Source organism: Barbatula barbatula (genome assembly GCF_947034865.1).
Source record: "Barbatula barbatula genome assembly, chromosome: 19".
In the NCBI taxonomy this organism is placed as follows: Eukaryota; Metazoa; Chordata; class Actinopteri; order Cypriniformes; family Nemacheilidae; genus Barbatula; species Barbatula barbatula.
Window position 1 is genome coordinate 4,497,061 of NC_136782.1, and position 23,241 is coordinate 4,520,301.

Consider the following 23,241-nt stretch of genomic DNA (forward strand, 5'->3'; position numbering starts at 1 on the left):
AGGAAACAACTAAGTTGATAAGCATCCCAACCAACACATCCCAGCATCACTGGTTATCAATTTGTCCAACCAATGGCATATGGGGGAGTTCTTGAAAAAGAAATCGATTATCAGATTATCATTATTAGAATATCCATTATGATGCAGTCCTATACCAAACCTTCAAACTCCATTGTTTCTTGCATTTACACGAGAAATGTAAAAAATATTCTGCTGTTTTATTGACAAAAACTATTAAACCGATTCATGTTAACTAACAGAGAATCATAATACTTTGAGCTGTATAGGGATATATAACATGACAACAGGATCTACTGACACTACGAGTTCATGGCTCTTACCGTGCACTCTCACTCTTGCGGCTCATGCACTGGTGAAGCCAGAGGTAGTCCTGCGGAGCGCTGTGAGAGTTTCGTACAGGTAAGTCGAACGTGAACAGCATTGGCTGGCTGGAGTGGGCGGGTACTGAGCTTTTACGTTCACCAACCAGAGGAGCCAAAGAGCCGCCCAGGTCATTAGCCAAGGATCGAGAAACGTGGGTGGTGGAAGACCTCTCATCTGTGTGGAGAAACGAGAAAAACAAACCTTTTACAATCTGACAAACACAACCGGTGGAATTCGAACAACCAGCTTGATTTTCATTTTGGAAGTCAACAAACTGCAATAACCAAAAAGTAAACAAGGAAAAGTGAACAATGTGACAAACGCATCAGGAAATATGATCACATCAGATGTTTATGCCATGTGCAACACGCTGCTTTTAATTTAAAATCTATAAAGTTCAATAGCAGAAGGACAGTTTTTGTCCATTTTCCAGCGGTGATCGATGCAGTCAAAAGACGGGGCCAGATCAATGGAGAGATTTGGGCAGTAATATCCATGTACACGTTTAACAGTCTTCCAAACCAAGTCAATATAAATTGCGTGGAGAAATAACAACAGCAGGAATCATTCGGGGACTGCGTGCCGAGGCCCTCGATCGCTATCTGTTTTTCTATGTCAGCACAGCTATGTGAACGTCATGGCCTTTGCTTTGGGCTGTTTCTTTGTGACATCGCTGATTAGCGCCGCACGGGTCCGCTGAAGAAATATCTCAGGCCTGCCGACTCAAAATAGACCAGGCGGTATGCCAAAACCAGGAAGCGCACATGACCCTCCTCCTACTACCACCCCGATCTGCCCCTGAGAAGGGCGGAAAGTTAGAAGAGAGAGAGAACGACGCTCATAGAGAGATAGAGGAGAGTGGGTGGGAAAGTCAGCCTACTGCACTTGGACTGCACACATGCTGCTATGAGTAGCAGAACCAATGTCAGCACATCCTGGGAATCAGAAGTTATATACTGAATTCTGAATACACTGAAGCTTAGTGTCAAAACCTAAGCTTCTTTGCTGGTTGATGTCTACCTAGGGAGCATCATTTAAAGGTACCATAATGGAATCTCACAACTGACAGATCTGGAACACTTTTCTTGGAAAGCAAACATCTTAATGGTCACTCAGAGGAAACACACAGACAGCGCTCACATAAAATGAGTAAGAAATATAACTCCCATAATGCTCCCATAGTATTTATTTAACCTACTATGGGAGTCAATGGGGGATGAGATCGGTTTGGTTACTGACATTCTTCCAAATATCTTCCTTTGTGTTTAGCAGAACAAATACATATATACAGGTTTGGAGTAAATGAAGACAGAATTTTAATTTAGCAATGTACGGAAGAAAAATGTTATATGTGATAACTTGCTAATGCTATATACAGTAATGCAATATGCAATGCAACTTCATTTATATTTATTTCAAATTATATAAACAAATATGTAAAAACTTTCTGAGACATAAAAGCTTCACTACAGTTTCTGTGAACAGACATGTTTTAATGTTGCAGTACATAAAAGAAAATCTGAAAGCGTCACTGTAAGAACTTCTCAGATAAGTTTGCTATGAGAATGTCACGGCTTGTTGATCAGCTTGCATATGTCAGAGCATGTGCCTGAACTCACGCACGCACGCACGCACACACACATATATTATATACATATATCGTAATAAGCACAACTGCTATATCTCAAAATTATGTGCAGACACTTTGCAATGCATTGTGGGATTGTCTTATTTAAAGATACATGCAATGCTGCATCAAAATTTGTTCAAAGCATAATTTTGGCATACACTTAACTCTTAAATAACTCTTAAGAGAGTTATGCTGAGCACCATTCAAATGTCAACCTTGCCAAAAAAAATTAAATATCTCTTTTAAAGTTTTCAATAATTTGTTATGTTTTGCATAGTCAGGTAAGTGCAGTTTTTAGAATAGTTTCCCTGTAAATGAAACATGAAAATTAAAATACATATTTTATTTTCCATTAAGAGCCAACCATTCTCCATTTTTTGGGTATTATTGCTTCTGGTTTGTGGATCTAAATTCACATCATCAATAAAAAAGAATATTGTCTCCCAGAAACGTATGTCCTTTTTGTCACATACATAACATATTTACCTCATCTTAAACATGTTTACACTGATATTTTATTAAGTGAAGTTGTTTAAACAGATGGTTTAATATATGTTTTTAAGAATTTAGTGGAATTATTTAGCTATAAGTTAAAAACGAGTTTTTAATTATTTTGGCGAGTTAAAGTGATATAAAAAATGACGTATGTTCGGCCTATGATGCCTTAAAGTACTAAGTAGGTAGTGTTGTAGTTTACAGAGTTTACTACATAAACCAACGCATGCAAGGCTAGACCACCGAGCCTATGTGATGCCCATGTTAACAGTTTGAGACGAGGATGGGAGTAACTCTGAGTCATAAATAAGGTCACGTATCTGCCTGAGGGAAGGAGAGCACAGAAGAAGACACAGTGAGAAGAAGACGTCCTGTCTTTAGAACACGGACAGTGTCAGGAGTCCACCGAAGGTCTTCAATTACTCCATTGTTAACCAGGACCCCAAAGCTACATGGGACCGCACTTCTTCATTTGCTTCAGAGAGCTTTGTGTATGCGCTCAACCATGATAGCGGGCTCAGGGTCCACTAACCGCCATTGCCGTATTGATTTGTGATAGGCGTGCACTCCAGCCCCTCCTCTGAGAGAGGAGAAAGTAAGATGGGTAATGAGGGGTTTAGATTGAGACACAGGCCTTGCTTCGCATCTGTCAAGTATTATGGGCTAATGCGGTAAGGTAAAGCCACTTTAGCACAACGACGGGCGGAGTCTGATTATATTGACGCTAATGGTGAACAGCACAATAGGGTATGAAAGAGGAATATCTGGGGAATTGACATCGATCCCATCATGTTAGCGAACTAAGATGAACCTTGTTGTATTATTGTATTCTATTTAGAAACAAAATAAAATATATTTTTTATTATTTTGATGTTTTTAACTACTTGAATTGAGAGAAGTCTCAGTATTTCTCGCCTACTGCTTTTGCAAAATGAGGATCTGGGCCAACTATTACACATCCTGAGGCAGTGTGTTTGCGCTGTTAGTCCCCATGACTAAAATGAAGGATCACTACTCTGAAGCATGACATCATTTCCTGTTGCCCATCATATTATGGGGTCTATTTGCATTCTAAAAGTGCCCGAGCATTTACACTGAATACAAAATTCAATCCAAAATGGGCTACTTTTACTTAGGCCAATAATAAATAACCACCTAGCAACACCCTTGCAAAGCCCTAGCAACGATCCAGAACACCTTAGCAACCACATAGCAATCCACCAAATTCACTTTAGCAACAGTAAAAACCGGACATACACCCCTAACAAACTAACATCACTGTGGCCAGATTTGCACAGGCATGCACCACATGGATTTTTCCAAAGATAGCACAAAGATTGCACATAGAAATGCAAGAAAAAGCATGGGTTTTGTTGAAACTAGTACCTTTGTATTAGCACCCACTGTACTATTGCTCTTTGTATGACATATCGTTTATTGCTCCCCGAATTCTTTGTAAGGCGCTTTGGATAAAAGCGTCTGCTAAATGACTAAATGTAAATGTAAATGTACTAGGAAATAAAGATGTTAAGAGTATTTCAGCATTTAACAAACCATGGTTATACGGAACAAAATGCAAAAAAATAATATGTGATAAGAACAAATTCTTTGGAAATTGCTATTGAGACATTTGGCAAAGTAGAACCTAGCTCAAGTTGGCCAAAAGTAAAGTCCCTTTAGGCTCAATTAAACAATCAGAATATGAGATGGATGGTACAAAACTGTCACAGCACAATATTTTTATAGTTTTTATTGGACAAAATGAGTTGACAATAAAGGCTAACAATACGCAATACTGGGTTATTTTCAAGCCAACAATGTTTTAAAACACTAAACATTGTGGTTAAAACAACCCAGCGTGGGTTAATTTGCAAACCTACAAATTTGTTATTCCTTTTTTGACCCAATGCTAGATTGAAACCAACCCATCATTTTTTGAGTATAGCACATTAGTTTTACTCAAATATACAAAAATGCATATAAAACAAAACAAAACCACAGGGGATAAAGCAAACAGTGGCTACAATTTAATCAGTTATTTATATTATTAATAATCTCTTGTTTTTACTACAGCAGGACTACAGTGAAGTTCTCCTGAACATTGACTCAATAAGCTATCCATGTGAAACATGTTGTGGTTAATTCTTTGCCAAGGCCACCTTAAATTCTTCTCAAAGCTATACTTCGGTTTATACTCCAAACACACTAATGCAACAAGCGTCCAAACTCTTCAATACATATTTATTACTGTCTTTGAATAAAGAGAGATGTCAAACATCACTTTTGGCCAGTGCTGTGTATTTATAACGTTCTGTCTCATCTGTAGAGCATCAAACACAATTGGTTTACTGGTCTCAAGGGTCCGAAATTAGGATAACCAGTGAGGCAGAGAGAGACAAGACATTTATCTTGATCTCATTTCATCTCGGTGTGTCGCTTTATTTGTGCCCCTCTCTAAAAACTCCCAATATTATCAGAAACCAAAATCTCTCCTCACGGTTCTTCTCACTTTTTCTTCCCAGATCTAGTTTGCATGCCTGACCGGTTAAAAGCGAAATGCATTTCTGCTAAAGGTTTTATAGAAAGACAGTACTTAAGGAATCGTGTTATCGGGGGTAGAGTCCAGAAAACTGACTTTAGATATGACTCCACCACAACCTATGTCCAGACAATGCAGCCACTATTGTCTCTTGGGTCCATTAATCTCGGCATAGACACTCAGACAATAATACGTCAAATCCCAAATGGCATGCCGGGAACCATTTGCATTCCTTAAATTGGGAGAATCCATTTTCCTAAATGAGCCTGACGTCAGCACTTAACAGCATCTCTGGTCACTTCGGGGTTACTCCAGCATAATGGAAAGGCTTATCAGGGGACGACAATAGTGCTGGTGTATAGGCCAAATGTGCTTATCTGTCACTAACCCTTTAACTCCATCCATTTAACAATGACCAGGAACATCTCTGCAGTACCATTTTGTATTATATTATATAACTGCTATTACTCATCCTTATCCATACACTATCAACCGTAAAAGTCTAAAACACCACTGTCCATACCCTTACAAAACTTAACCATGGTTTAATTATAATAAAAGAAAGGTAACCTTATTTTTGAGGTTTTATTTGTGGTAAAGCCATTGTTAATTTCAATAAGGGTATCATCAGAGTATCATTACCGCGCGTTCTGAACGGCCATGCAACACACGTTTCCTTCAGAAAGCATAGAATCTAGTTATTAATGCCCCAATGGGACATCCTGATACCATCTTCTGATGGTAGCTGGATAAATTGGTCTCTAGCTGGTTCAAGCTGGACATTTATGGCCATTAGTTGGTTCACGTTGGTCCAGATGGTTGATCAGATGGTTGCGTTGGATACCAGCTGGCCGTGCTGGGGTCGACCTGCTGGACCATCTTGATCAAACTGAGTAGGGAAGGTAGACCCCCCTCAGGCCAGAAAGAAATCAGCTTGACCACCTTAAAGTCATATGAACTGTTTTTCCAACAGGGTATTGAAATCTGGGTAAATCTATGAAAACGTCAATCTTAAAATGAAAGATGATTTTTCACCATACCGATGTTAATATTTGGTGGTTTAGCACTTTTAAGTTTTTGGTGGTTAAGCACTTTTTTGTTTTTAAAGCATGGTTTTGCATAGTCAGGTAAGTGTCACGTCTAAAAACAAAGACATAAGAATTGTAATAAAAAAACAACAACCATTTTGGGGTCCTATAAAGAGGCATCCCTCCTCGATTTGTTGGGTTATCTAGGTTCTGGTTTGAACATTTTAATTCACAGAAATCCAACAAAGACTGAAAAAAACATATAACTGGCAGAGAGACGAAGAAAAATGAGGGTCATGTTCCAGGATTGGCCAATAGGATAACACTGCCCGCAGCCAATGCAGCCTACATCATGTGACCATATAGCAACATCCATTCCCCTCAGCCAATGATCAATTGGCAGCACAGAAGCTCGTCGTCAGACCTGATAAATCATTCGGTTTGGGTTGATTTCATTCCTACAGAAACTACTGGCCAAGCTGTACTGTATGTGCTAAAGCTATGAGGTAAACACATGGTGGAAACGTCATATAGCTGTCACAACAGCATTCAGAGACCTGACCAATTTTCTTAAGTGGTTTGGATTCTATTAAGAAATTAACTGCTGCGTGTTCTTGAATATGAACTTCAATGGCCATTTCGCTAAGAAATATATCAGATTAAGGAAGTAGAATGGGTTGTGGGTGCAGTTGTTAACCTTAAAGGAAAATTAAAAGATAAAATAAAAATTCTGTCATTATTCACTCACCCTTTTGTCATTTCAAACGTGTATGACTTTCTTTCTTCTGCAGAACACTAAAGATATTTTGATATTATGTTGTTAACTTTACCCCATTTACTTGCATTTCTCAAAATATCTTCTTTTGTGCTTCGCAGAAGAAAGAGTCACGATGACACGAGCATAGATAAATGATGACAGATTTTAATTTTGTGTGAACTATCCCTTTAAGATCTCAAATTCACTGCACTTTGGTCCGGGTCTTGATCTCATTATGCTTTCAGCAGCTTAGCAACCTGACATTATATACAACATGATCTACAGTAGATCCGCGAAGCAGAGAGCTGGAAGCATTTGTGTCAAGGGAACAGTAATTTCACAGGAACTTCAGACTGCAGTGTACTCTCAAGCATGAGGAGTGGGAGTGTTTTGCGTCTTTCCATCTCGACACCTGGCATAGCATCTTCACATAGGAAAACCAGAAGCTACTTTTTTACATGAGTCAACAATCCCACAATTTTATCTGAACAATGAATGTGTTGTGATTGAGCTTTCAAACAGATGTAATAATCTAATGGGACTGACGTCACCAGAAGATATTCATTTGTTTCCAATTCTCGTCGTTTGTACAAACCCTTTCTCATCTCCTCGTTTCCCTTTTGTTTGGTCAAGAAAGCGCGAGGGCTTCGTGCCGACTTCAGACAGAATTCGCTTGGATTTGTTTTATTAATCATCATAGATAAAATATAGGAAAAGAGGAACACAAAAGCTAGGACTCGAGGGAGAACTGTGGCTTAAAAACACAAGTGCATATCGAGAAACTTGGCAAAGTTGAACTTGGCACTAAAAAAGGCAACTGTTTATGTGAAAGTATCAACAAATAGAAAAGTCTCATGCCACACACAGTGTGTTTTGACTGAATATAAGCTTGTAAATGAAATGTAAACAGTGTAAATTGAGAAAGCTGATTGTGACACGATGTGTCTTGGAGAGAGGAAATACTTTAATCTGGATTAAAGGACAGCCTAAGTAATGAAGCAGAATAGTTAAGATTTCTATTGATGTGTGGTTACAGAGATACAACCATTTAAGACTCTGGAATCCAAGGGTGCCAATCTAAATATTGAGAAAATTGCCTTAGAAGTTGTTACTCAGAGCCGCTGTAGCAGGCCATCCACTCACAAAATAAAGGTTTTATGTATTTAGGATAGGAAATGTACATATCTTCAAGGAACATGATCTGTACTTAATTTCCTCATGTTTTTTGCATCATTTTGACCCATACAATGTAATTTTGGCTTTTACTAAAAAGGTTTCTGTGCTACTTAAGACTGGCTTTGGTATCCAGGGTCACATATATATTTCATTTTTATATATTTATACATATACTGTATGTGTGTAATTTTAATTGGTTAATGAGCATGCACATAAATTTGTACCCTTGGTAAATAAAAAGCAAACTGTTTATCCTGTTAATCCCACATTTTTTCATTATGTGACTTCCCTCACTTTCAATTGGTTTACTCAAACGTTGGACTTTTGTCTTTGCTCATATTTACCAATACCACTATTTTGAGCCATAGCTCTACATAAAAATCTTTTAAAAGCTTATAAAATGATTTAACAGTTGGGCTGTCAGGTAGGATTTTGCAGCTGATGTCAGTCTGATGTTAATAACATTCAATTTACATAATAATACTGTAATAAAGTAACCTGCATTTATTTCATAACTTAACCTGCATTTCTTTTGGTCACCGATTGCAGCTTCAATTAAAAACTTTCATACTTAATATCTGGGCTCTTTCCAAATGCATTCAATTACTGTTGAATAACAGAGTAAGAAAGAGTATCAAACCCCAGACAGTTGGAACAGTACATATAATGCCCCACACAATCAACAAGGCTAAACATATCTGAAGCACATTCACAGCTACAGGCCACAGGTTTTTAAGCACATTGCTAAACTAATAGAGGATTATGTTTACAGGATTTTGCCGTTTCCCCATCCACTTAATCTTCCATGTGCAGCCAGGTGTCTTGTTCACCGGGGCGGGAATAGCTGGAATTCTGTAGAGCTCCATGGCGTAAACGCCACCGTGATTGATAGAGGCTCTCTGCTCTTTCCATTTTCATTTTAACTCTCTTTCATCCACTTCGGGTGGCTAAGACAGATTTACATAGAGATCTATGAGCTCACCGTGCACACAAGAAAACTACATCCGTCTTTTAATTTCGCCAGTGTCATAAGTGTGATAAACTTGCTATTTTTTAGTTGTTTCCTCAAAATCCAAAGTTGTTTAAATAAACAGATCTTAAAAATGTCACGGTGTCTCAACTTCATAAAAACCTGCCTAACGCCCCATGCAGACCGCCTCCGCCAGGCAGGGCGACTTGATATCCATTGTAGCCTATCGACACGAGCAACATTGACCGTTGGCGACAGGAAGTCAAGCTTAGCTCTGTATACTGTGGTAGGCTATATGAGACCAGTTTTATTGCACTTATTACTTTTTGTTTTCCTTAGGCTGTGTGCAATTGCTTCCGTTGATTTCCCTTATTTTTTAAGTCACTTTAGATCAAAGCGTCTGCTAAATGACTTAAACGCAAGGAAGGTTTACTACGATCCTAACCTTTACCACCAGATGTCCAGTTAGCGGTTCTTTTTATACAATTCATTAAATTTATTTAGGAGATTCAGAGACTGTTGCGTAAATGTGTGATATAAATAAAAAAAAGTGTTCAAAAACTGCTGTTTGAATAGTCGCCTCACTTGAAATGAGTGGAAGCGTGCACTCGGAAACGGTAAACAAGCGGATAGAACACCATTTAGTCCAACTGGAATAAGAACCAAACACACTACACAAAGATATGTTATAATCACTAATGGATTATAATGGTAGTGTTATTGTGTCTATTAAATATATCACAAATTCTGTGCTGTTTTGTTCATTTTTTGTAGGGCTACTTGTGTAGATGTTACACTTTACAGGTTGGTAAACGCTAAACCTGACCCTTGACAACAAGCTATTGGAAGACGCCAGAAGACTTGACATACAGGCCACTGTGCAATCTTTTGTCCTGGTCATGAACTGTTGACCTATTTAATAAAAAGTATGTTTGGTTCATAAGAGAATTTGTATTTGTGTAAAACTCACCCCGAACCTGGTCCTGAAACCCAAGAGTTTGTCGGGTCCCACTGGACTCAGGTCAGGCAGCGGTCTTCTAATACAGAATGTTTGTGTGAGTATTCTGGGATGCTGAGCAGCAGTCCGGGCAGAGAGCTGAGTGGCATCAGCAATCTGACCCCAGAGCAGCACGGCGTCTAGTTGTTTCAACAAAAATCAATACGATTGAAGGGCATTTTGTGTGCGTGTATTTGTTCATACAAGGGAGGGGCCGTCCTGGTTCTACGCTGGGCTGGGATGACCTTGTCTAACCTTGGTGTACATCCCATGAGCAGCTTGCCATCCCATCCCCATGTACCCCAGCCAAACCCTGACAGACAGATCAGAGCATCGATAACAGCCTGCTGCTATCACACCATCCCCCACTGGAGAAAAAAGCATTTCAACACACACACACACACAAACACACACAGACTTCAATTCTTCAAAAAGCCCTGTGGTCTCCACCATGCATAATAAACTGTGTTTGTGTTTTAACACAAACGCAGCAACAATGGTGCTAAAAGTAGGGTTGGGCTGTATGACCATAATCTTTTGTTGTTGTTGTTACCTCTCATAATACACACACTCCTTCGTAAATCGTGAATAAATTAAACCTGGGGCCAGACAGATAAGAGTCACGTCAGGCTGAAACTCTGAATCACTGTTTTGACTACCGAGTGCTGATCATCTTCCTGTCTATGTTTGCTTGAAGATCCACAGACAAAATACAACCCTGCTCATCCAGGGAATCTCTAGAGCTTCCCAACAGACAGCGTTTAAAATAAAATCATCATCATTCATTATCATCCAAATCCAAGAAATGCGGATAGACCATTCAGGAATTTGTTGTTTGTTATTCGCATCTAGATGTTGGGCAGGCCCTCGTTTCTTCACCCAGACAATCAGATAGTTTTGTTCAAATATGAGACAGACAAAACAACATTTTAAGCTTTAAACAACCAACAAAAGCTTCGGTTTGATGTGCAGTGACATTAGAAACTATTTGGACACTTAAGCTAAACACTGCAGAAATAACGAGTTATCAAACCAGGATGTGAGACATTTTCTCAGAACAAATTTCTCTTTTCTGTGAAGCAGCTGGTTTTGTGGGGATTTTTTGGGGATGTGTGAGGTCAGTTGCTGTCGGGTTCACACAGGGCACTGGTGCTAACAGAGTAACCGCAGGTGGAATTCATCACATTAACTATCGACACAGTAAGTTTTTCTTTGATTTAAAGTGATAGTTCGCCCCAAATGTCATTATTTAGATACACTCTTTTCAAACCTGTATTTCTTGCTTATGCAGAACACAAAAGAAGATATTTTGAAGAATGTTGTACATGAGAACTCATTCATTTGCATTGGTTTTGTGTGCGTACAATGCAAGTGAGTGGGTGCCGGAGCTGTTCAGTTACCAACTTTCTTCTAAATGTCTTCTTTTGTGTTCTGCGGAAGAAAGTCATTCAGGTTTGAAATGACAAGAGGGTAGTAAATCATGACAGTATTATCAATTCTGGTGAACTATCCCTTCGAATCTACTGTTTCTAGAATTTGCGACTTGAATTAACTTATTTAAGTAAAGTTGGTTGTGTTGCATTTGCAAACATTGTGTTGTTGCTTAAGTGTTCAGATACATTATAGAGACACTTTATAAATTAGTGACCACTTTGGACTATGGGAAAATGATTATCCATCAGGATTTGATTGGACTTAGTGCCTGCATGTCTCTGTCTCTTCTCCGATGAGTTTAGTGCGCACACAGGAAGCTGCGTGTAAAGCAGGGGTTCTCAACCTTTTTTACTCAAAGGCCCCCCATTGTATTCAACAGTATTCAAAGGCCCCCCTCCCACCCAATACAATATTTTGGAGTTTAACATTAACTGCAAAAACGTTTATTACTTGTAACAATTAACAAATTATAAAAATGTTGTTTCTTTATAGATTTTGTAATGCTGATTTTGTCTCATTTGTCATCTTGAGGCCCCCTTGGAAGCAAGGTTGAGCCCCCTTCTGGGCCCCATCACCCCTGTTGGAGCTTTACCATTCATTGGAAAAACGTTTATTACTTATAAAAATTTACAAATAATAAGAATTCCGTTTTTTTCATGCTCAATTTGTCCAATTTTAAAATATCGGTCATCTTGATGCCCTCTTGGAAGTCAGCTTGGGCCCCCATGTGGGCTCCGGCCCTCCTGTTGAGATCCACTGATGAGAATGAGGGACAAGATGCATTGAATCGTATCGAATTGGTGGCAAGTGAAGATTCACAGCTCTTCTAATCACAGCTCTCGATACCATCAAACAAATACAGAAAGATACACAATCCACATGCACCTGACATGCTCTGGTTCCGTCGGACACATTACATGTGCAAAACACGTTCTCAAAGCTCAGGCAGACACACACAAACACTCCGTCCGGCTATCAGCGCTAAGTTCCTCGGAGGTGAACTGGCCCCCCCATTTCTCAAGCTCATAGTGCAGATGACAACCTGATACTTGCTTGGGGTAAAGAGATCGAGTGCTCTGATCTACATTGCAGTTGCCGTATTTTATTCTGTAAGAGACTGAGGCTTTATCTCATCAAAAACGTTTCTGTTTTAAATCAACCTCTGCGTGTAACACATTAGGGATATTTCCATGAAAATTGTTTTGGGCATTGCTGGGCGCTTTATGAGAAGGTGAGAAAGACAGATTGTGGGTGTATGTGTGTGTGACTGAAAAGTCAAGTGTTGCAGGCCAGCCTGTTGAAAAAGGTCAGATAAGGTTCTTGTGCTGTGGACACAGACTGCCAAAACCCGTGCATGACTTTCTCATTACCAAAACCATCAACCTCTGTTGCTTTCTCATACCCCAGTGGGTGGAAGAAGTTTTTTTAACAAGAGCAACCAACACAAAAACATCTAAGACAATTGCTTCAGTGAAAGGAACAGTTCAGCCAACAATGAAAACATCAAAACAAAAGGAGATTATATATACATTTCCGAGCTGTTCGTTTGTAATTGTGATCCACAGAAGAAAGTTAAATTTGGGGAAAGTTTTTACAAATGCAAAGAAGAACTTTGTGCTATTTGTGCATGATGTAGAATGAGAACACTGGTACAAGACCAAAAACACTGCCCTGGTTTACCAGCATGATACATCATTTAAATGAAAACCTCCAAGTTTCCCACACATTTTGACCAATGAATTTCCATAAACATTCTGTGTTTTTTCCATCTGTTTGTGATTACTAAAAAATAATTTCACAGGATTTCGAAATATTTTGAACTGAGCATAACCTTAAAATGACATTTACCATAAAAATGTTCGTGACTTTTTAAAACATTTGGCATTGGCTAAGACTTCCTAACATCTCCAGGTTTCTAAGATATATTTCAGACACTTCTCAAGCCTATTACAGAACAGGTCTCCAAACATAAAACCACCAAAACAGCCCAGAGGGTGCAGAACTGCCTCTGCCAATTTTACACTCCAACTGAATAATATACACAGTACTGTCAGGATTTATGAGGTAACAAAACAGGCCGCTGAATTTCAAAGAGCATGGATTTCGACTGTATAGAACATAAACATGAGCTCTATACACACGTGCGCTCAGGACATCTGGATTTGCCATGTTTATCAGGACATGAAATCACACGAAAGAAAGACGCTAAACAGGAATAATTTGTCGAAAAATTGAAAATGTGTTATCATGTATTCATCCTCATATCAATCTAAACCCCTTTTGACTATCTTTCCTATGTAGACCACGAAGATTAATAGAATGTGCAGGGTGTCTCCTTCCACACTACTGATGTATACAAGGACTATGAGTCTTAAAGAATAAATAAACTCATTATAACAGTAGAAAAGACATAACAGTGATTACATTCAGAATTGTCATTTTGGGTGAACGATTCCTTTAATGAAGAAGAATGCATTGAATCGTGTCTTATCTTTCCAACACAGGAATGGAAAACAAGATTGTAAAATAGACCCTAGAAAAAACTGGAGGGATGTCATGACTACAGGCACTGCATGGAATAAAGAAGAAATCAATGCTGTGTTACCATGATGCAATTACAGTGAATTGGAGAGGGAATAAATATCAATATCAATAGTTCCAAAGAACATCTCATAGACACACTGGACCTCTAGGTTTTGCTTCATTTGTGACACAACAATGCAAAAACATGCAACACTGTATTTAACATTTCATAAGAAAGTATTCCCTGTCAATCAAACCTTTGACCTCAGCATTGATAACACTATAAGTTAAGCTTCTCACCATTAGTTGAATTCTAGGAACGCTCATGATTCATTAAAGAACCAAACAGAGACAAAATATATATAAAAAAATAGGAGCGATACTGTTAATGTAAATGCATTAGCATGGTCTTTAGCATTGTGCTGAGACACTGCTAAGATTATCGGTTTCATTTGGAAAATAATAAGCAGAAATATTAAGATATCAAAGAGAATTTGTGATTTTCCACATATAATATGCAATATTTTTCTAATTAATACTGCTTCAAGTCATTTGTTCTGCTTAAAATGATATGTTTTTCTTGTAAATTTGCAGTCTTAATATGTAATATGAATATTTACACCATAAACAAATCCCATAAAGAACGTAAAACAGCTGGGGCGGCCAGTAGAACAACTGTTGTGTCACACAAAGGTACATGTTTTAACGCAGTCTTTTTCTGTAATTTAATGTGAACTTATTCTGTAAAATTACATTTTTTTCACAGTATACGTAAAAAAACCTGTTACCAAATGTTTTTAATTACAGTTTTATACAGTGTACACACATACCAGCTACTACATCTCATGAGAAAATTGATATCATAAAAAATACAAACAATACAAAACAATCTTCTGCATAAACACCACCATTGCGTCTACCATGCTGGGCACTGTTCACACCCTTTTCTTTAACAAAACAAAAGGAAAAATCAATAAAGCTTTCAGTCTGCATCCATTTAGCAGGGCTGGTCTAGCCCAACTTTCTCAAATGACAAGAGATGGAGCGGGTGAGGGAAAAGCTATAAGATATACTATCAGGTTTCTATTCCAGCTTTCTTATTATCAGTTTAGAGAGAGACAGCCCATTGCTGCAGATGAGAGCACTGCTACCATAAAACCATAGATAATGGCAAAGATGTATTGAATTTCATTACTACAGTAACTTTATCTACAGATTCAGGAACTAAATTTAGATGGCAGAGCTAAAACAATACGTATCTATACAATCTCTACACGTACAGTACAGCATTAAAAACACAAGGCACGATATTATGTTGAAACAAATGTGTTTATGAAATTGTTCTTTAAAGGGGTCGCTAAAATGAATAGGCAGGTGTGGGAGAGCATTCGCTTTTAGATAGAATGCGCTTTAAATTTAGCAATTTGACGTGTGTTATACATGCACGCATTTGTGCCATATGACCCCTTTAAATGTGATTTTGAGGTTGAATTTTTTAATCATTTTAAGATAACTTTAATAATTGTACGTTTTAGTATCTGCAAGTTAACATAACTATTCACAAGGACATCAGAATATTCTACTGTCTTTAAGTTTATACTTATTACTTTCTTATTATTCTTTTTATTTACTGCTTTAAGAAATTGTTGCTTTTATTATTTGTTTTTAAAGTGGTCTAGGGTACAATCAATCTCAGATAAACCCATCTCTAAATGGCACATTAGAACAAAACAAATTGGGATTGGTCCCTTTACATTTCAGTCATCCAATCTCCTCCAGGGTGGTGGGTGGCCCTTGGCCGAAACAAGATGCAATCTGGACCAGCTTTTATTTAGGTAAAGGTCTGGATGCACGAGACCACCTGCTGAGCTGTTCACATGTAATGTCAGACTCTCACAGATGGGATAGTAAACCCTTTGTACAAACATACGGTCACAACCCACCCTTACAAAAAGTCATGGCACCATGACTTGAAATGATGTCATCAGAAGACTTTACTTTAGTACTTTGATACACTGGACTGAATTGACAAAATCATGGTCCTGATCATATTTACATCGTATTCCAAAGTACTACCAAGGTATAACTGATAATGTACATCCTCATGGATCAAAACGTTTGATTGGACCTGCTACAAGGGAGTGGCCCACAGTTGAGCCGTGATGACACTCTGTTAACAACACACAACTGTACCATTTTTATATGAATGTTACAAGACCAAACACAACAAAAAAACCCCAGAATGCTAAGTGTGTAGACAAAAGTTATCATACCGTGGGAGTTGTCCTCAGACTGGTTAAATCCACACAGCTGACAGATCGAATGCACCCATCGGTTCATTTCCTCCTCCGTTTCTGCCACCAGGTAGAATGTTCTCTCGGCCGTCTTGATGTCAAACACAAAGCTGTTCTGAAACTCCTTGCGTTTGAAGGTCAGACCCGCGTCCACTTGCTCACAGCAGTGCAGGTCTATAATGCGAATGGGTTTTTTGGCATGGTCGCTCTTGTAGTATTCTAGCACATCTGGATCCCCGCTCATCCGCCCACTACGGAGGATAAACCAGCGCTTTTTCCAAGCCTGCAGAAACGACAGCAATCATAATAAAGGAATTAGAATTATAAAGTCTGTTTTTTGATGAAAGATGAAAACCACGGCCACTATTTTTCTCATTCGAAATTCCATGTAACTCTGAAATGCGGCAAAATACGAAAGTAAAATGATCGCAGCTTCCGGTTCATGGGAACTTTATAGACCACAGATAAATTGCATTTTCCGGTCCTCAATTGATTGACAGGATGTATCGGCCTTGGTCATCGGCTGTTTATAAACTATTGCCGGTTGACTATTATCCTGAAAATGAAACATAGTCAATATAAAGTGCTAAAAAAGATACATTTAGTGTTGGTGTGCTTAGCGTTCACACTGACATTTTCCATTCACGCTGCCATTTATAACCTAAAGATTTCAAACTGAAAGGCATAAAGATAAAGTCTTAAGATAATTGGTCGGCTTTATCAATTATATTTTGAGATGGAAGTTACCGACCATCCAAGACAACATAAAATCTTTCGATGTGTCAAAACAAGCTGTTGTTAAATCATCCGATTTAAGGGTCATTCCTTGTGATATTACACAATATTGTGGCAATATGAACGCAACTGAACCAAAACATATGTCAGAGTCGGAAAATGGGATATTTTGATTTGGGGCAATGCAATCTCCTATGACACCACTCCGATAACCCCTAACAACTAGATGGCAACACCCTCGCAACACACTAGCATTGTTGAAGTGACTTCTGTAATCTAATTTTTATTTACTTTTTATTTATTACAGTACTGTTCTTGAAGAAGGCTAAATTAAAATACTGTAACATCTTCAATTCGTTTCATGTCTGACTGTCAACAAAAACATTTCAATACAAAATGCTGAACCGCCCCTTCAACTTGCACTCAGTTAACTGATCAAAACCAAGATTGAGCTCTAAAGTATGTGTACATGTTCCATATTGTGCATGTGTGCATGTGTGTGTGGCTTATTTAAGACAGGTGCTACTCCCACACACAGCTTCCTGCTTAGATAAAGCTTTGGAGGAAACAAACCGACGGACGCACACGCTGTCTTAACTCCATTATAACACCTGTGAGTCTACAATCCATTACTTTTGACGTGATCCACATGCTTTCCACCTCGGCAAATATAAAAACAGGGATTCCCAGTCGCATCAAAAACACACAGTTGTTTTAGGCAAAGTAGATAGGAACTTCCAAGATCTCTATGCGAATTTAAAGTCTTGCACTAACAGCATGCAACAAGAAGGTAACTTACAATAATACAAATGAAAAGGTTTTCCTCAAATGTTTGAGGGACGGAAAAAAGCGAACCGTTAAAACGACTGAGATACTGTTAGCATCTGCTGGTCACGTGATCTCAACATGGCAGCCCCCATGAGGGAGGACAAATTAAAGAGTGTATCATTTTAAAGAATGAAACCTTTTCTTAGCCTGTAATATGACTAAAAATTATTTTTGTATATTAATGATTCGCGTATATGATGCAAAACGATTTGTACAACCCGTTTTGTGTGCGTAATGTGTAAAACACAGACTTTAAAAATGACAAAGCACATCCTTCCAATGTAATATCTGACATAGCAGAGATAGAAACAGCCGGAAGATAGACGGACCTTCTCTGACCCAATGCCAGAAATTCACTTCCGCACCATCTTTCCCTCTCTCTCTCCTTCTCAGAAGCTCATGTTGACACACAGATCCCACAGGCTCTCTTTCCTCCATCAACACTGACACACACACACACACACACAGCCATCTCCGCTACCAAACCAGGGACCCAAGGACACTATTTCCACCGACCACTAAACCCCCTTTTTTCCTCGTCCCGCATCCAGCCTCACTATCGGACAGGAAGCGGAAAATGGATCCCACTACACATCCTGTGTTTTCTCAAGCCTGCTGTTGACTTTCCCCTCACATCACTCTCTTCTGCCTGTACTCTCACTGGCTCCATTCAAAATATACACTACTGCAGCCAGAATACTGCCTGCTACTTTAAATTAAATTCATTCATCCTTTTTCCTGTATGAACATAAAAATATATATTTTGAAGAATTTTGGTAACCAAACACCACTGACCCCATTGACTTTCATTGCCTTGACACGAAACCACAGAGACATTTCTCAAAATATCGTCTTTAGCGTTCAAAGGGTGATTTTGTGAAAAAGGTTTTTTGTGTGAGAGTGAATAAATGATGACAGACTTTTTATTTTCGAGTGAACTGTCCCGTTAAGGCCCATTCACGGTCATAGTTATAACCTTTTAAAAAGCAGACGTTAGTAGTGTTGTTGTGCTATTCTGAACACGCTTCATCACATCTCTACTGTCAGTCCGTTCATCCTGTGAGCTCTGAATAAGACCACTATCCATTCACCCAGAAGTGAGGACGTGCTGACAGCTTTCTGTCGTGCGCTGAGCAAAACAGGAAATTAACAAGACCTCCAAATTTAGATGCAATTCGGTTTTCTGTTCTCTGAAGTGATTTCTTTGAAATACGCAATAAACACAAACATGACTTCCTTTTGCTCAGATGTTGCTCCAACATAGATCAAGAGACTTTAAGGTGCTGTGTATCATTTTTTGGAGGATTTATTGACATAAATGCAATATAATATACATAACTATATGTTCAGAGGTGTATAAAGACTTTACACAATGAAGCGTTATCTTTTTATTACCTTAGATTTAGTTATTTCTATCTACATACACCGCGGGTCCACTAACATGGAATGTTGTTTATACAGTAGCCCGAAACGGACAAACTACATGGCGTGTTTCAGAAATACGTATCTCTTTCAGCAAAGAATCCAAAACTCATCAACATTTTAGTTCTGTGTCAGCCACCGTAGTGCTTCGAAAGGGAGGGGGAGTGAACAGCTGGCTGCAATTTGCAACCTCACCAGTAGATGCCGCAAAACTTGATGTTTAGATTTTGTTCACTTTATCTCAGATATTTCTTTAGAAAAAACTAAACATAAACATATTATGGCACATAAGAACCGAGTAAGATAACATTGCTCGACTGGGTGGGCAATCACATATTCCTGTTGGGCAGATATGTAATCATTGTCCATTGCATGGATCATTTTTTTACATTTTCCTTTCATAAAAAATGTACAGATCATTCATTAATAGATAATACAAATAAGCATTTAATGATACATAAAATTATTTCAATTGTCAGCTTAATATTTTTGAAGGGCGCCCAAAGATTTTTTGGGGTGAAATCTTTGAGATTTTTTGTGTTTTTTCTTTCCTTCCAGTATACAAAAGGGTCTCCTGATCATGTACATTCAGGAGTTCCAACTGTAGCCGGGAATTTCTCTGTTTTGGATGTAAATGAGTAAATCCGTCATTACCACATGAAACATGAACTGTGATAAACCTAATAACAGTGTTTTAAGGAAAGTGATCGACGGATATTTACAAATCAGAGCAAATATCAGTTTTAAAACCTCGCGCAAACTTCTGAGCAAACCAAAATAGTGTTTCCAGGTCTCTAACTTGAGGTTGAGGATGCCCCATCGCTTAATTTTATCAAAGCTAAAGCGGGTTTAGACAAAAAATACACAGACAACTAGATCAATATATGGAAATGCCTGTTCAAACTGATCTTTTTCCAGCAGTGTGACAGCGTTGCTTTTAAAGATATTTCTGAAAGGATATTATATCACGCTTAACTAGTTGCGATACAGGAACAGGAAAACAACTGGCATGTTAATAGGAGGCTAATGTTTATCTAAGTGTGACAGAGATGTTGCTGTACCGACAGAATACTGTATCAGCATAACATGTTTCACTTTAGTTTTAATCAATCATGGGTAGGCTATACATTTGCTAAAATCAATATCGGGCGGATTTTCTGAAAATATCTATGCTCACTGTAAATAATCGCAGTATAACTTCACTCACAAAGGAATAAAGTAGTGATGGGCTTTTGTTGTTGTTCAAAAACATCCATAGTACACACACATGGTTTTTGGAGTGGCATCTAGTGTAATATGTGAAGCCCTGCAAAGCATCTAAGGCCACGCCCACTTCGGGCTGGGCACAGTTATTACAAAAACATATGACGTAACGTCATCTACCGTAAATGATTTCTTTAAGTGTCGTTTTGCGCAACCGGTGCTGTCAAGCAGATTGGTTTGTTTTGCGAGCGAGCGAGTGAGAGAGTGCACAGAGAGAAAGAGCTCAAAAGAAACTAAGATGTAATCACTTTATCCACTCATTTAAATTTATGGCACTCTCCTGGCTGTGACATCACTGAATGAGATTTGGAACAAAGCCAGCTGATGGAGGTCAGGATGACCGAGCTGGAGCACCGAGCACAACTTGTCAGCGCTGCTCTCAGATCAGTGGAGTCTTTTATGTATTTAACAATGGTTTTCATCATCATTTACCCCTTTTACACCCTCGAGTTGTTACAAATCTCTATACATTTCTTTGATCTGATGAACAAGGAAAAGGATATTTGGAAAACTGCTTGTAGCCAAACAGTTCTTGTGCACCATTGACTACCATAGTAGGAACATTTTCTATGGCAGTCAAAAGTGCCCTGAAATGTTTGCTTTCCTACATTTGTCAAAATATCATCTTTTGTGTCAAACCCAGAAATTTCTAAAGCATATTTTCCTACCATGGTAGTCAATGGTGGCCAAGAACTGTTTGGTTACAAGCATTCTACCACGTATCTTCCTCTGTCTTCATCAAAACAAAGACATTTATTACAGGACTCGAGGGTGAGTAAATAATGACAGTTGTTTCTTTAAATGATATTTAATTGAACATAGACTGCTGTTGTTTATTCTAAAATGTTCCTACCCTCCTGTCAAGCAAAACCTTTACATTTCTTTGTTATGTTAAACACAAAACAAGATACCTGAAAGAATGTTTGGGCACCACTGACTGTTATAGTATAAAACACAATGGAAGTCAGTGGTGACACAGAACTGTTTGGTTTCCCAGCCACATTCTTTCAAATATCTTTTGTGTTTTCATTTTTGGGTAAACGATATAATTAAAAGTGCGTGCTTAGGTAAGTGACCTCCTATGCCATGCTCACACGCTAGCAAAACGGCAATTCATATAATCATTATTATCTATAAATGAGGGGGTTATGCACCTGAATCTGTAAAGCTGCAATCCAAAGTTTTTTTGTTAATACATACAAAAATAAGTTATTGAGCAAGTGCATAAAAAGCATTGTTAAACCTGCCTCCTCAGCTTATAGCCCAATTCACAAGGGCGAGCCTATGATGACTCATAATTTGAACTGTAACGTGGGAAACGTCCGTTTGACCTCAACCCATGTAAACACAGTTATGTAAAGTAACCTGCAATGTAATATTTGAAACAGAGATGGCCATACAGAGGCAAACTGCAGTATCGAACCCAATACTTGCAATGATATTAATGCCTTCTGCCTCTGATTTAAAAGCAATACTATTACAAGCATTTGTTTACCTCGCCTGCTTATGATGTACAATGTGCACAACTGCCACGCAACATCTGAAGGCAGCAAGAATGTGCTTTTGGTTTCAGGGAGTGTACAGTATCATGGAAAACCAGTGAAAGGTGATCTCTGGCTGATAAACTGATCAACAATAGAAGGAATGATCTCATTATACCAACGTATGATAACTGGCATGTCAGCGGAGATGACAATGTTGATGGTGAGAATCCAATTGCTCATTATTGGATGCGTTGCCAGTCCGCATGCCATCCTCTGCACGCCTTTATTAAAAGACAGCATGTCTGATCATGTCTTGATCTTAATACAGATTGTTTATCTTTCATCTTAAATAACAGTCCAAAATAATTTGTCTGTCCTCAAAGTGCTCAATGAAGCTCTCACGGAGGTCGAAATACGCTAAATCTATTTTAGATTTGTGTAACGCGAACGTCTAGTGAAGAAGGGAAACTCAATTGTTTTGAAGGAGTCGCTTGCTAAATGTAGACACAAAAGCGCTTTTGTTTATACTCTGGCCAACGGCCTTTGTCTTTTCTGAGCAGATAACTAACACGATGCCTATTTTAAGACACACCAAACAATACTGTAGGACATACAAACAAACAAGACAAACTCCGCCAGGTCATCCGTAAAGGAAGGAGAAACTCAGCAAGGTTCTTCCACTCGGGAGGGGAAACAAATCAAGCGCAGATCTATGTAGATCAACATTGCAATGTGGGTAGTAACATCTGGAAAATAGTGTAATAGGATGTACAGTATTAACAATTACATCTGGATGCAGAAATGGTCATGTGACCACCTTTGATGGGAACACAAATCTGCTCCTAGCACCCCACCTGTATTACCTGTTCTGTTCATACAAACACACACTCACATACACAGCTGGGCAAACACACGCCTGTTCAGAGCTATAACACCCATCCAGACTGTTTGTCAATCCACCCTGTCCTGTGATAGACCCTTATGTATATAAAGATTATGTCTCTTTAGCACACAAGGCAGTTGGGGGCTTTGTTTTTCAGTAGAAAGCAGAGATCGGAAAGGTTTAGCCTGACAAACTTCAGGGTGAGCAGCTGCTCCTTTGTAGGTCACATGCTCTTCTGTTGTTCCTCATGTCTTGTTTCTATTGTGTCTCATGTCTGTTTAACCTATAGCTACAGGCCAGATGTCTAATTAACTCTTATAACCTTACAATGTGACTGGCAATTTTATTTTTCGTACAGAGATTGCAACCGAGACGCAAAGGTTACAGCAAAGTTAATAA

General features: G+C 38.6%; 1 protein-coding gene across 1 annotated transcript in view; it reads right to left on the minus strand.

Annotated features, from left to right (window-relative positions):
* gab2 (GRB2-associated binding protein 2) overlaps positions 1–23,241 on the minus strand; it is a 48,974-nt gene that overhangs the window by 10,700 nt on the left and 15,033 nt on the right. The window contains exons 2-3 of the mRNA XM_079480719.1: positions 16,207–16,510; positions 342–558 (exon numbers count right to left, since the gene is read on the minus strand). Coding sequence (XP_079336845.1) covers positions 342–558; positions 16,207–16,510 — 521 coding nt within the window. The remainder of the gene's footprint in view (positions 1–341; positions 559–16,206; positions 16,511–23,241) is intronic.